This window comes from Crassostrea angulata, chromosome 5 (genome assembly GCF_025612915.1).
Source record: "Crassostrea angulata isolate pt1a10 chromosome 5, ASM2561291v2, whole genome shotgun sequence".
In the NCBI taxonomy this organism is placed as follows: domain Eukaryota; kingdom Metazoa; phylum Mollusca; class Bivalvia; order Ostreida; family Ostreidae; genus Magallana; species Magallana angulata.
The window spans coordinates 30,374,535-30,390,036 of record NC_069115.1 but is presented as its reverse complement, the minus strand read 5'-3'; the positions used below and the strand labels follow the sequence as shown (position 1 = coordinate 30,390,036).

Genomic DNA, 15,502 nt, shown 5'->3' with positions numbered 1-15,502 from the left:
CACTGTCCACTAACGATATAATGTTGCATTAGTGGACAGAATGTTGACCACTGATGATATAATTTTATCAAACCCGGGTCAATTTTCAACCCGGGTTAACATTTTTTGTTACACCGACATAATCACCATTGTTGAAGTAGTTTTAATTCAACCAACATTATTTCATATTCTTTGTTGTTCTAAGGTATAATTAACAAACCCACATATTCAACTTAACAATAAATTAGTGATTCAATTGTGCTACAGACCATAATAGCAAATAGTCTTGTGTTGTCTATGGTTTAATTTTAAAATTCTTCAGAAATATTTTTTTTACAAGCTAACCATTTTGAGTTTAATATACCCGGTAATCATTTTTGGTACAAGTTAACTATATCTGGTCAATCACTCACTTCCTGTCAGCCTTACTGACCAGTCCGGTCTCACTTTGTCAATCGTCTTCAATCTTGTTAGATGCGTGCCTCGAACCACTATGTAAGTCTTTTTTATTGAAGTAATTGCTCAAATTTGTTAGTATTAAATTGTATCTTTGAAGTATAGTTACAGATGGAAATTTATTTTACAGATAAAACATTCTTAAAAGTATGGCACACCATTATGGTCTTTAAAGTAATTTACAGTTTAAGGTATAAAGTTAAATTCTATATTTTCCTATTTAGTAATTTGTTATTTCTATTTGTTGTAGTTTTTTACCAATATTATTCATGACGGCAACGTTTCCACACAAAATAAAATATGAAACCCGTGTGACTTTTGTTTGCGTTGTGCAAGGTTAGCTATCTGCCTGCACCAGGCAGAATAAGTCTTATGAATTGGACCTTTTTCATGTTAATAAAATCCCGCTAAAAGTTTATCAATAATGTTTTAATATCGTAAAATTGCTTTTCTTCAAACTTTCTTCAACTAAAAATATTTAGCACAACTCCTTTTTGATTAATGATAATCAATTTGGATCTTCAAGTAAACAGACGAAGTCATAAATGGTATGTATTTTGTCTGTATGCGACTATTTCATTTCAAGTAAAAAGGCAAAATATCAGGGTAATGTCAGAATGGTGTATTTTAAAGGACAAAATACATTTATATGATCAAATAACGCCCCCCCCCCCACCAAAAAAAAAAAAAAAAAAAATTAACCAATTCTTATGCAGTATCGTATGAAAATCAAATCAAATATATATATATATATATATATATATATATATATATATATATATATATATATATATATATATATATATATATATATATATATATATAATTTTATATAAAATTATATCATATTATATCATTAAAGGTTGCAAATCCATCCACTAATGCAATTAAAAATGTGTGCAAATGTGTATCATTAGTGGTCAAGGTAGTCCTTATTTCTCATTTTTTTCCACATATCATTAGAGGTTACGGTTTTTGACCGCTAATGATATAAATCTAAAATTATATCATTAGCGGACGGTTAGGTTGTTCGTTAATGATAAAATTATATCATTAGTGGTCAACATCCTGACCACTAATGCAACATTATATCATTAGTGGACGTTGTATCATTAGAGGTTGCTACAATGGTGTGCAAATTTTATGTATCTATTTCGTAAATGCCCGACATAATATGCAATGTTAACCCGTGCCCGCACGGGTCAAAGTCTAGTTCTATTGTATATGTTCTAGTTATCTCAAACACCTCAACACAATTCCAACTTTCAGTGTGAGTTTGACCCTGACGTACGTTTATGATCAAATATCTGGACAAAGGTTCCGTTTATCATCACTGTTTTGTTACTAAAAATTACATACCATCTGCATTTAATTATATAAAAATAAAAACTAATCGAATACAGAAACATTGACAAAAATTTGATGCTGTACACGTGATTTTGCCAAAGGTTTTTAATCAGTTTAAAACCAGGACTAAATTGGAAAAAGCACCATGCATATATCGGGTAATAAACAGAAATATTAAGGTGAATTAAAGATGGATGTCAACGAACCATACAAGTATGAAATATTACTGGATGAATATACATGTAAATATAACATGAATAAAAGAAATCATTTCCAAGAATATAATACGTGCACATGTAGCTAGGCGTGTTCAGAAATGACTAGGTGTAATGATAGACCGTTTTCTTCCTGTCTTTTGCAGTAAACCATCAAACGGTTATTATAGCGGCTGAAAACCTTTAAATGACATTAAGCATCATGAAATATCCCGGTATGTGGATAAGTAGATGTATCTTTCATTTAGATGACTTTTACCAGATTATCATTCAATCTTCTCCGGAGGAATATGATAACATTTGACTTACAGCTCGTAATATAATATGGACAGATACTATTATTGTTGTATATTTTTTTTACATTGTTAGGAATACATTACTATTTAGTATATATAAACGAAAAGATATATATATATATATATATATATATATATATATATATATATATATATATATATATATATATATATATATATATATATATAACTAATGGGTACGTCAGTCATTGTTTATCATTCAATTTAAGTGATCTGGTACAGAAAACAATTTTTTTTAATTGTTAATACTGTGTATTTAAAAAACAGTGTTTTATACATAACTGAATCCGTCTTTGTAGGAGACTAGTTGATATGTAATTCGTAGATTAAATTCTTATAAAATAATTTTCAGAAAAAAAGTTGTAAACGTTTTAATTTCACGACACTTTATGCAGTTTGGGTTGGTGGGGGTAATAAAATCCAGATCGACTTTGTGCAACACGCGTTAGGAACGTAGCATCAGAAAGGGGGGGGGGGCAGGAGGAATATTGTATAAAATAAAATGGAAAAAAGACAATTACCAGTGAAATTGAAGTTATGAATATTTACACTCCCCGCCAAGATTTTCTGTTTTTGAAACACTCCCTCTACCGCTTTAGGTTTCAATATACAACCAATCAAAGAATATACGGGAATTTTGCATTCATGTTGATGATGACGTTGAAAAATTGTAAGGGGTGAGCCGAGTGCTTCCCGTGTACCCCTTTAAAAAAAATAAAGCTACAATGTGCTAATGCAAGTAATTAAGCAGTGGATTGAGCTTTTAAGGTTTTTTCCATCTTGAAAATGAAAATTTTGAAATCAATATAAATTATCTTAACAGAAAAGGTATATATCTCTCTCGTCAAATATTTATTTTTCAGGGTAGTAAGTCTTAGTTTTAGAATATATAACTTGAAGATATCAACAAAATATTCATTTCTGAATGCGAACTACTGGGATACTTCAATTTCAACCTCAATAACAATAAAAAGAGAAAAAATGTGTGTATTTTTACCCCTGTGTAATTACAGGGTTTATAGGTGCACCCGTTTAGATTTTTTAAATGGGTCATGGGCTGTTTGCACGGTCTAAAGATAAAAAAAATTTTTTTTCAAAAGTTCACATATGCGCAGTCGTGTGGGTAGACAGAAGAAATGAACTGGCTCTATTTATAAGATGCAAAGGTATTTTTTCATTTTTTTTATCTGCACAAGCAAATTAATACTAATATCTTATTTTGAAAAAAAAGGTTTACGATACTTTATTATACGAGTTCAAGATATTTTTCTTAAGCTCCAATGTAAAATTTTAAAAATATTACTTTCGGTTTATCATGCTGATTTGCTATCGTTCACAGCGGTTAAGTTTTTAGGTGAATGTTATCAATATGTGTATGAACAACATAACTTTGTATTATTTAACTCAAATTCAATCTTATTCATATTTTTAGAGAAACAGTTTAGATTCATTGTATGGATAAATTCACCATTGTGTTTCAATTACAACTCATTGCACCTTTTTTGGCAGAACTCCTAAATTGTATTTCAATACGCTTCACCGGATGTTAATTAAGTTTGATACTAATGAGGTCACCCGATGGTTTGAAATAATTGTTATTGTTAGATGTCTTATCTGTATGCAATATTTGGTTGGTTCTATCGTTAAATTTAATCAATTGAGTTTTATTTCCAATCTCGTCATACAATATTTACAAAACATTTACTCAATGTGAATGAAAATGGTGGTGTGAAATAACTCGTAGGTCGTTATTTTTTTTTCTGAGGACGGTGTGAGAAGTTTCAAAGGAGTAGGTTAACGCTTTTTTTTTCTTTTCTTTTTTTTTTGCCACGGTGCTAGATATCTTATTACTAACATGAAACAATAAAGAATTAATTTTATTGTTTAAAAACACCTACTTTGAATGTGTATCTTTATTGTCGAAACACACACGGACAGCCTTTTCATGCCCCGGCAAATTGTTATTTACCAACATGACAAATATATTTGTAATATATTCATTATAACATTATCGTTCTCTGACCTCTGTTCATGGGATTAACAGTTTACTTTTGCCGCTTTAACGTGTATTGCAAAGAGAAATGGAAATACATTTGTTGTCTTATTTTCTAGACTTGAAAAAATGAACATTTTTCATTTGATTCTGGTTCTAATTTTCCAACAAATTCAGGTAATGTATTCAATGGGTTTAATTTAAACACATGCTAAAACTGTCAAATATCTGGGGATTTTCTTGTTGAAAGAAAATAATTTCAATAAATTTTCTACAACAGTGGTGTACAAGTCAGAATATATATTGTCAAGAAGCTGTTGACAGTGTGACCGTCGTGGAATCCTGTCCCACTTCAAAAGAAGAATGGGACAGTGCCGCCTTTAAAAAAAACTGCATCAGAATAGCAGCAAGACAAAATTGCATAAATGCAAGGGAAAAGTTCCAATACCACTGTGTGATCAACGGACTAAGAAATGAATTGTTGGAAGTATGCGCACCTACAAGAATAATTTTTAGTATGTATGCAGCTTTTCTGAATACTGTAGATAAGCAAATAATCACAATGGTTTTAATTTCACTATATTGGCGATTTATCGTTTTTCCGCTAAAATAAACCCATCGTAAATATTAACATATTAAGGTTTTTTTTACAACGTTTTATTGCTTATACTTTGATCAACTGGTTTTCTTGGAGCGTTAAGTTCAAACCATCGCGACTGGTGCTTTTTGAGAATTTGTGAAATTTTAACTCCGTGGAATTAAAACGACTGACAGTATTATTTCATACTTGTTCATTCATCAAAGCGTTGAGTTTATTTTTGTAATCGTTGCATGAACCAACAAAGGCCATTAGCCCTTGAATCATCAAAATATTCACTCTCCTCGATCCTCGAATAAGATCTTTCAACTAGATCTCGTTACGAGTAACGAGTAGGTCTTCCGTCCGATTTTGATTTATATTATATGATGTAATATCGATACTCCCTGCCAAATCTGAGATTCTTGTAAAACTAGGTTTTTTGTCTCGAGACCAGAAACGAACGAACGGAAGTGATTAATGAAAATAAAAGCTAGTTTTTTTTTTATACATTTGCCTAGTGAACATCACTGTTTATTATCTTAGATGAAACACCAAAGACAATCGGTTAAACTTGTTAAAAATATGAATTGTATGAACTCTTCTCGTGGGTACCGGAAGTGACGGTTGACAAAAGAAACCCGTGAAACACATCTTCAATTAATTGTCTATCATTCATAAATGTTCGTGTCTCAATCACTAACAGTGACTAAAATCTCGCGGATATCAAATTTGTCAATAGGATAGGTGCCTAAGATATTTGATATAACTCACCGGAAGTAGAATATGTTTGCTTATTTAACATAAATAAGATCGTGTAATGATATACCAGTATTCATTTCATGAATGAATCAAAAAATAAGGAAAAAATATTTTCTAAGTGCTTCCGGTGACGACTGGAAGTGACGACGATTTAAACAAAAGAATGTAAACATGGATACATGCCTAGGGCTATCATCCCACAAAGTTTGGTTGTTCAAGTCATCACCGTTTTTGAGATCTCGTGGAGTCATTTTTTGTCTCTTCACAGGAAACGGACAAACGGAAATGCTCAGTGAAAATAAAAAGTTAGTATTTCTTTAACATTAGACACTTGTACTTTATTGTTTATCAAGTGTACTAAAATTGTCGAAGAAAAACAGTTCAAACAGCTTGATTTGTTTTAACCCTTCCGGTAAGGACCAGAAGTGACAGTTGTCAAAATGAAGCGATTAAACGCATTTTCTATCGAATGTCTATTATCTATATAAGTTTACTGTATTGATCACTTGACTTTCTGAGATTTCGTGGGTGAAATATTTATTTAAAAAACGCTTTCTGAGATATTTGAGATATCTCACCGGAAATCGAGTTTTTTGTATTTATTTAACATCGGATACATGACATATGTAATGATTATTACTTATATTTCAATTCTATATGAAACAAATTAAATTCAAAATTAAAAATAATTTTTGAAGTGCGTCCGGTGACGAACGGAAGTTATGATGAACAAAACAAAATAGTTAAAAGACATCTACAAGAATAGTTCTATAATCCTACTAAGTCTGAATGCTCAAGTCTTTATCATTTTTGAGATCTCAATGTCACAAGCTTTTTGTCGTGGGACAGGAAACGGACGACAGGAAATGAACTTTGAAAAAATTTAAAATTGGATACTCGATATATGATTAATTTCTATCACTCGATTTCAAGAAGATCAATCGAGCCATCGAGCCATCCTGCAATCGTGTGTACAAAAAAGGGGAACAAAATTTGTACCCAATTTCGAGCCAAAGTGAGCTCTTAAGAACGGCGCTAATGGCGTAAAACAAAAACAATAGGCACAACTTCAGACTATAATCTACCTATCCTGAAAATTTCATATTCATATCTCTGATAGTTTTCGAAATGAAGCGTGCACAAAATGGGTCGAAAAAATGACAAAATCAGCAATAAATCGGTACCGGAAGTGAAGACGGCAAAAATATTAAAAACAAAATAAATTCAGATCACTTCCTATCATCTGTGGAAAAAATGGTGTAAATCAGTTGGATAGTGTCCGAGAAATCGCGTGCACAAAATTTGCGGAAAAAAAATAAGAAGAAGAAACTGTACGAAAACTATAAGGTCTTCCGTTGGAAAAGGAAGACCTTAATTATATAATACTAGTATCCTGCTACCTTAAACATATGTGTCAGCCCCTGATCTGATTTATATTATTTCTCAGGTTTCATGAATCCTCAGTATGTACATGTATATATAGTATTTCAATAATCTTTTTCTTTTAATTTGTTATGTATACATTTGATTTTCAGAACATTGTGTAGAGTTCAATGTGCGAGGAGGTGTAATTCAAGATCATCTATCAGCTCCATGCAACGCAACATTTCCCAAATGTGACGAATATTATTTCTCATCGGATGCTTACAAATGTAAGGTTGCAAATTTTAAATTTCCAGAATTGAGATTAATTTTGGTTATTAGCCTACATTTTGATGTCGCAAACAGAGAGAAACTATCGTGTTTATAATTTTTTTACAAGCCTACATTTAAAGAGTGAAATGTTTGCATAATGTGAATCAAACTGACTATTTCAAGTAGCTGTTCTAATCCAAATTACAGATCCAGATTGTTATACTCTCGTTTCCAAGAGCAGGATAATTTCAAAATCCCTTACATCTGAAAATGATACATTTATAACGGCCGATGAATCCAGCCACATGTAAGATCACAAGTTTAAAAGATAACAACAAAATAAAAAAAAGTTCAGCAGTTACGTGTACCACATGTAGATTAGAACATTTTTTCTGGATTTCATAATATGAACACCTAATGTTGTTTTAATGTTGTTTGTGTTGCTTTATCTTTACATTTTAGAGAACAGTGGCAAATCAGCACTATTGTGACTTTCATCATAATCTTAATTATACCAATATCTACAACTCTCTTTCTACTTCTATCCAAAGGTAAGTTATATCATGTATACATCATTGCCTAAAATTGTAAAAATCTATCCAAATCGCTCTGATCCTCTCAAATTTTTGCTTAACTATATTTGACCTAAATCTCAAACGAGGGTGCAGTTCGCGAACAGCGCGCGCTAGATTCCGTTTGTCATTGAGTAATGCCAAAATGGCCGAGTGGTAAGCGCGCTGGCCGCTCACTGCTAGGTGAGTGGGTTCCAAAGGTCGTGAGTTAAAGCTCCGGTTGGGGCGGTGACGGAAATCTTATACGGTGAAACTCTTTTTGTTTATATATATATATATATATATATATATATATATATATATATATATATATATATATATATATATATATATATATATATATATATATATATATATATATATATATATATATTGTTTAGGACGTGGACAGAGCATACGAATCGGAGAGGAAGACAAATTATTGCCAACAGAAATTGCCATTGAACAGAGTAGGGAAAGATATTGTGCAGGTATCATTGTTAAACATCTACAGTTTCGATATGTCTTTTATAATTATTTACCAATAAAGATTTACATTATCATATAGATGACTCTCTCTAGTTCCATTTCAAGCTATGCATATATGATGAATGTGGATTAATTTTTGAAAAGTTATCTTAAAAGGTGTCTATGGTTTGTTAAGGGCTTAACGGAACCAAATAAAACATGCTCATCTAAACATGTACGTTAGATTCAACATTGCTATAAACGATCTGCCAAAGAATTCTAAATATGCGGCAGCAAAATATCATGCACACTAATTATTTCAACCCTCAAATTAAGTACGCGGCGGAAGCATATGGGCAATTTAGCATCTTATTTTGACAGTTATATTTAAAATCGTAAAATTTATTAACTATTTTGAATAAGATCAACAACTTAGTATAATCCTCTAAAATAGATGTTAGTGCAATAAATTCGGGTAGTACATTACTGCCACATTGGTGCATTATCACGTGACAACTATAAATGGCTTACGTATATTCTTTAACATTAAATGAGATAGAACAATTCTACCCCGCGGTTTCCAAAAAAAAAATGCCAAGTGAAAAAAAGATCTCAGTTTAATCAAAACCGCTGCTAGAATTCCATGTTCCTCCTAGTTAAATAGTTATTCATCCGGCTCTCGTAAAACCTTCCCAATTTTTATAAAGTTTGCACGGAAAACGGTTTGTTGCATCAAAACAACACACAATATGGGATTCTAGCAGTACTTGTCAATTTAAGCATTGGTCAAACTAACGATACGTATAAATTTGAAGTTCAATATATACGGGGTAGTGTTGTTCTAGTCGGATTTTTATATCGTAAAATATTTTGAATATGATGACAATGCTTTTCGATTTAATTCACACGACATTAAACTTTTAGTCATGACGCCATCAATGTGTAAATCTACGTAATTCAAACTAATTTCTAAAAAAAAAATGTCTTCAGTATTTTTTATTTGTTTTGGTCTACGTTCCGTTGCTTAGATATTTGAATATGTACCTAATAACTAAGATTTGTGATTTCACGGAATTACATGCAACTCAGATTCCATATGCCTTCTTAACACATCTGCGTAATCTCTAACTATGGATGCAAAATACTTTTCAACACCAAAAATGTAGTTATAGTGTGTTTCAGAATTATCTGTTGTGGCATGTAATTTGTTTGGTCAACTTAAACACACATATAGACTTCAATTTATATAAGGGAAATCGAATCATATAATATTATTCGTTGTGAGAAGTTTTATATCTAAATTGCTACTGCCAAGATTTCTAACAATTTCTTGAACAATTTTAGGATTAGAAATTCATGTATCTGTCCTTAGCGGTTTTAAGAAGCAGTTAACAATTTTTACTTGTTTTATATCGGATTTTGTTTTGTTATTCTGATTCAATATAATACAGTTCCCTTTGAAGACAAAACATAAAACTCGCAAGACACTTTTGAGAAGAAGATGGCTTAATGTTTGGGAGTTGATTTTAATCAACTCTCCTATGCAGTTACTCAGACAAACCGAAAGTGAAACAGTGTTTGGACCTCAGCACAAATCATCGCTGCTGACAAGACTTAGTTCTTGAAAATGATTGATGAATTCGATGTAATGTATGCTAGAGCATTGTTTTTCAAGGAAACTTTTTTATAAATACCTTGAAAATAATCAGATTTTAAATGGTACGAAAAATTTAAATATGTTTTGTAGTCTTATGTATTCCTACGCCAGAGTTCAATATAATCTAGTTCAACTGGACGCTCGGCTGTCTCCGTAAATGATTGTCGGAGATTTACTTAGTCAGCCGAGCGTTTGGTTGAATGAGACTAGAGTTCAATATTGGTTGGATCCATACAAAAATTGAGAAATATTTTGTATTACTGATACATAGTTTGATTGAATTAATTTTACTCTAAATATTATTTAACATGATTCATATGGGGGGGGGGGGGGTTGTTCTCGACATTCTTGTCGAAAAAGTCCAAAAATTAATATTATAAAAATGTGCGTAATTCAAATACAAAATTAGAAACTACGTGTACTTGTCATGCAAAATAATATATCATTGATTTTAAGATAAACAAACATCGACAAAATCAACTCCCGTCAGTTCTTCAGTACTTTGATTATTGATTGTAGCTAGCATATTTAGAAAAACTATACAGAAATTTACTGTATGGCTGCTTCAGCGTGCTATGCAGTTTATTATACTGGTAAAGCTAATAAGCTCAAACCGATTTGTGTGGATTTTGCATCAAAATTACATCATTTAAAACAGATCATTGGAAAGTTATTCATCGTAACTTATCAATATCAAATCCATCCCACATATTATCACTTATTTTAAATGATAATGAGCTAAGACTTCAACAATAAAATTGATATGTTATATCATTATTATTTTACACTAATGAGGAATATTTTCATTCCTGGTTACAACAGATACAGGTGATAGTTGGTGATACTTTATGATTTACTTTATCTAGACATGGACCGGGATGTCAGAACTTCAAACCGATCTATGGATCAGCACTTTGCTACATGTAAAAGTGAATCTTCAGCAAATAGTAAGGTTTGATATATACAGAGAGAGAGAGAGAGAGAGAGAGACAGAGAGACAGAGAGACAGACAGACAAAGATAGAGGGGCAGAAATAGAGAGGCAGAAACAGGGAGATTGAATAGATTGGAAGGGAGGAAAGAGGATTATATCCGATTAAATAATGCAATGTATTTCAATGAAGTGTTTACTAAATAATATAAACACTACATGGATAATAATAAGTGAATAGTGAATAAAAAGGAATGTATATCAGAAAAGTATGATAAGATTAAACAGACGTATGCACATTTCATAACTTCATAACCTAATAATATCAATCTAATTAAAATTAGATCCTTCACGCTCCCGTATTTGATCTGTTGCTCACAGCGATAAATCAAATACAGAAGCGTAAGGGATCTAATTTACATATAATTAGATTAAATCATATTTGAAAAGTTAAGCTTAAAAGTAAACAAGAAGATATATTTGCTAAATATTTTGACCTTCCTAAATAGTTGCCGTAGAATGTCTTAGCAAATGTGCTTTGTAGTGACAATCATCATTTTACCAATGCCAACCATTGTTCAATTGTTAATTTATTGGTACTACTAGACTTTGACCCGTGCGTGCACGGGTTGACATTGCATATCGAACATATACGAAATAGGTACATCGACACACCTTATTATTGACATTTACATAACAAAGTTATAGGCCTACAATAATGCTATTAATTTCACTACACTTTCCTTAATTTGAATAATCTTACTGTGTCTCGGGAAAGGCCCTCACCACAGCTAGTTATAATGCATCCCTTATACCCGTAATGTAGCAGAAAATTGCAGAATCGCTCCGGAACGATTTTGGAGAAAATTAATGAAGTTGCCTTGAAAATGATAGTCAAATTCATCACAACAAACCTTTTTGAGACTGCAAATACCTTTCAACTAAACATTTTAATCCAGAGAATGTAAGAATTCAACACCTTTTTACCAACGTGCACGTATTTTCGTTGTAAAACCTGGGTCCGTAGGACATTATTTATTTTTACGATAAAACATATTCTATCTTCACTCTCTTAACAAATATAATGTTACTTTTTTGCATGTAATCAACTATTTTTGTCATCACGAAGACAAAAGTAAGAACTTAGTTGAAAAGTATATTTGTTGTTTTATACTTTCTCTCATAAGAAATCATTAAAATAAATATATATGAACAGAATATATAGCAAAAGTCCAATGAAAATTTACACGTATCTGTATTATCATTTCTGAGTTTATTCATGCAGATGTGATATTATGGAAACAAACAAAAGATCCCGTTAGCGTGAATGTATTGCGCAAGCGCAAGATTGTAAAATTCAAAAAATTCAGGTGATTTCCGGGATTTTTTGAGGAATTTTCGCTGATTATTAATAAGCGAAGCTTAACTGAGAAAAAATAAAAAACAAATTGGTAATCTTCAAGTACCAATGATGTTTAAAATATATAAAACAAAAGACAGTATTCTTCCGATTTCTCGGTATTAAAGACTAAAAATTCGAGTCTATTATTTTAATATAGTAGTATAGATATACATGTAGTAATTGCCTTTTATTTGAAAATATTTTAATTTCTTGATATCTTTAATTAAGACATAAAGCAGCGATCATCAAACCAATTGAATCAACGCTTTGCAAAAAGTGAATCTGCAGCCTACAGTAAGTTATGAACGCATTGATTGAAGTTTTAAACATGACGTACACTTACACTTGAGAGAGAGAGAGAGAGAGAGAGAGAGAGAGAGAGAGAGAGAGAGAGAGAGAGAGAGAGAGAGAGAGAGAGAGAGAGAGAGAGAATATATCATGAATTCTTAAAAGATGGCGCATAAGATTTCCACTTACACTTGTATGTAATAGAAGCAATATTGCAATTAGAGATGGAACGGTGTGTACATGTAGTATTTGTATTGTAGCTACATTGCGTTTATGGAAAATTTAAAACTTACGTACTATTTAAATGACTATGAAAATAAATACATTCATTGAAACTACAATTTAGTCCATCATTTTAAATTTAACATTGATTAAGAAAAAGAAATCACTCAATTATTTTCTCGTTTTAGACAAAGCATCAAGCCAATCTAGCACTCAGTGCTTTGCTAAAAGTGATTCTTCGGCTTACAGTAAGTACTTTAAATTTCTAATGTTGATAAATGGAGAAAGAAAGAGAGCAATTGCAACCGAAATTAAATATTTTTAATGAAACAAAATTCATACAGCAAAATGAAATTCTGTTATTAATTTTATATAAATATTTTAAAGGCTTGCATTTTCTGTTACCTTTGTCTTATGAGTTCTCTTCATCATATTTTTCATCTTTTGATGAAGCTGAATAAAATCCAATCGTGAACCTACTGTGTAATGAATAAGATGACAATATTTTTTCGATTAAAGAAATTATCAAAATTATATTTTTACTAAAAATAATAGTGTGTTTAGATTCATGGAAGACAATGCAAATAACTTTAAGTGGTGTGTACATGTCACAATATATATTTTCTTAAAATATAAACATCTCTTTGTAACATTAGGAAACGCCACCTTCCTACTGAGATAATATCCTTTGGATAACCCTACAGTTGATGTTCACCTAAACTACAAATTTTGCCTCCGATACTGCTTTGCTTAGTCAATTTAAGAGCCCAATACTTTTTCGCAGATGGTTATGGCACACGACTATCAAAGATCTCGGCTGATGGGCGATCAGATGTTTCCCGAACGAGAAACCCCGTATTCATTGACCTAAAATGTAACCTATATCTAACTGGATAATAGTGCAGGGTTCGGTCAAAAGTTTTGATTCTCCTTTATTCGATATGAACATGTAATCACTTAAAATTAGTTAACCCAAATAAAATATCAAACAGAAAACCAGTGGGTTTTTTCAGCTACCGCATAAGCAATTAAGTTTTCTAATAAGCTGTATGTAATTTGTTTGTATTAAAAATAACAGTTTAGGAATTAAACGAGATTTGTATTAATTTTTATGAAATATGACATGAACTTCTAATTAAGCCATCAACTATCTTTTATTCATTTTTTATTATATATTTTTATCAATGCTGTAAAGTTAATAGGGACCTTTTATGCGGTTCAAAACATTTGGCAAAGCAAGAACATAATCTTGTCTAAATGGAGAGCAATGCAAAAGCCAGACATAAAATAGTTTTCTTAAAGGAAAATAAGAATATTAGTTTGTTTTTTTTTGCCCCCTGCAAACAACGTTTGTTGAGACTATATAAGAATCCACTAGTCCGTATGTCTCTCTGTGAATCGTGCCCGGTTCATATATTTCTTCTTGAGAAACATTTGAATTTAAACTTCACATAAAGATTGTTTATGACCTTATGATGTGTAATGATTTTGACCAATGGTGATTTGGGCAAGTTCGAGGTCACTGGAGGGAAAAGTGCAAAATTTGTGTCCTGTCCATATCTTTGTTATGTAGAAGCAATTGAAGTTCTTATACGTACTTCACACAAAGATTGCTTATGATCTGTGGGTGTCATGCTTTTGACCTAAGGTCATTTTTGCTAACCTCAAGGTTACTTGAAGAGAAGTGTTTCTGATACATTTTTTAGGAACATTGGGAGTTCTTACTTCACAGAATAATTGTTTTTAACCTACGTGTGTTTCATGGCCGTGACATAGTGTCATTTGTGCTAGTTTAAGGTCATTGTTAAAAAAACGCAAAGTTCCTGTGTGAATCACATCTTTTAATAAAAAAGGATTTTTTTATTTTTTTAAGGTCATTGTTAAAAAAACGCAAAGTTCCTGTGTGAATCACATCTTTTAATAAAAAAAGGATTTTTTTATTTTTTTAAGGTCATTGTTAAAAAAACGCAAAGTTCCTGTGTGAATCACATCTTTTAATAAAAAAGGATTTGAAGCCAAAATTTGACACAGACACAAAGATTGCTTGTTGCCTGAAAATATTGTTTGATCTGCAGTTTTTTCAAGATCACTTTAAAAATGATGTATCCATAATTTTTAAATAGAGAAATATTTGAGTTATTATATTTTCTAAGCGCTTAATACCTCTAGTTTATTTTAAATTTGGTTAACTTATAAACTATATGTATCGCGCAAAATAATGTTGAAGAGTGTACCAACGTTAAGTATTTTATTATTTTTTCCTAATGCTGAATGGCGTTTCCCGTGTCTCTCTTACTTTTATAAAAAAAAAAATGAGTTATTTGATCTAAATTTGAGAAGCAGATTTTTGCTGGGACACCAACAAATTTTACATAAGACCTTTGGAAAAACCTATTTTGTTTTTTAGCTCTTTTTTATAACGACTGTGCTTTTTTTTTTTTACAAATAATCATGTTGTACAGTTTTTAACATTTATTTAGTGTGTCATGTGTTATAAGAGTCATGGAAATAAATAGATAATAAGCGACTGAGTATCGTTCTATGAAATTAATGTACATAATTACATGTTTAGGCAATGGCAATATATATGTGCTTGCTTCCTTCCCGTTCCCAATAATGATAGACAATTTTCATCAGAGTTTACAAGGAAATTTAGGCACATATTGATGACATCTATTGGGAATTTGTAATTTGAACATTATT

General features: G+C 31.1%; 1 protein-coding gene across 1 annotated transcript; it reads left to right on the top strand.

Annotated features, from left to right (window-relative positions):
* The first annotated feature begins 3,444 nt into the window (after window positions 1-3,444).
* On the top strand, window positions 3,445-14,683 carry LOC128182818 (uncharacterized). Its single transcript, XM_052851571.1, has 10 exons — window positions 3,445-3,480; window positions 4,427-4,484; window positions 4,588-4,822; window positions 7,182-7,298; window positions 7,489-7,588; window positions 7,744-7,832; window positions 8,234-8,302; window positions 10,824-10,904; window positions 12,518-12,583; window positions 12,988-14,683. Exons 1-10 carry the CDS (start codon window positions 3,473-3,475, stop codon window positions 13,122-13,124), a joined length of 960 nt encoding a protein of 319 aa, XP_052707531.1. The 5' UTR covers window positions 3,445-3,472; the 3' UTR covers window positions 13,125-14,683.
* Window positions 14,684-15,502: the final 819 nt, after the last annotated feature.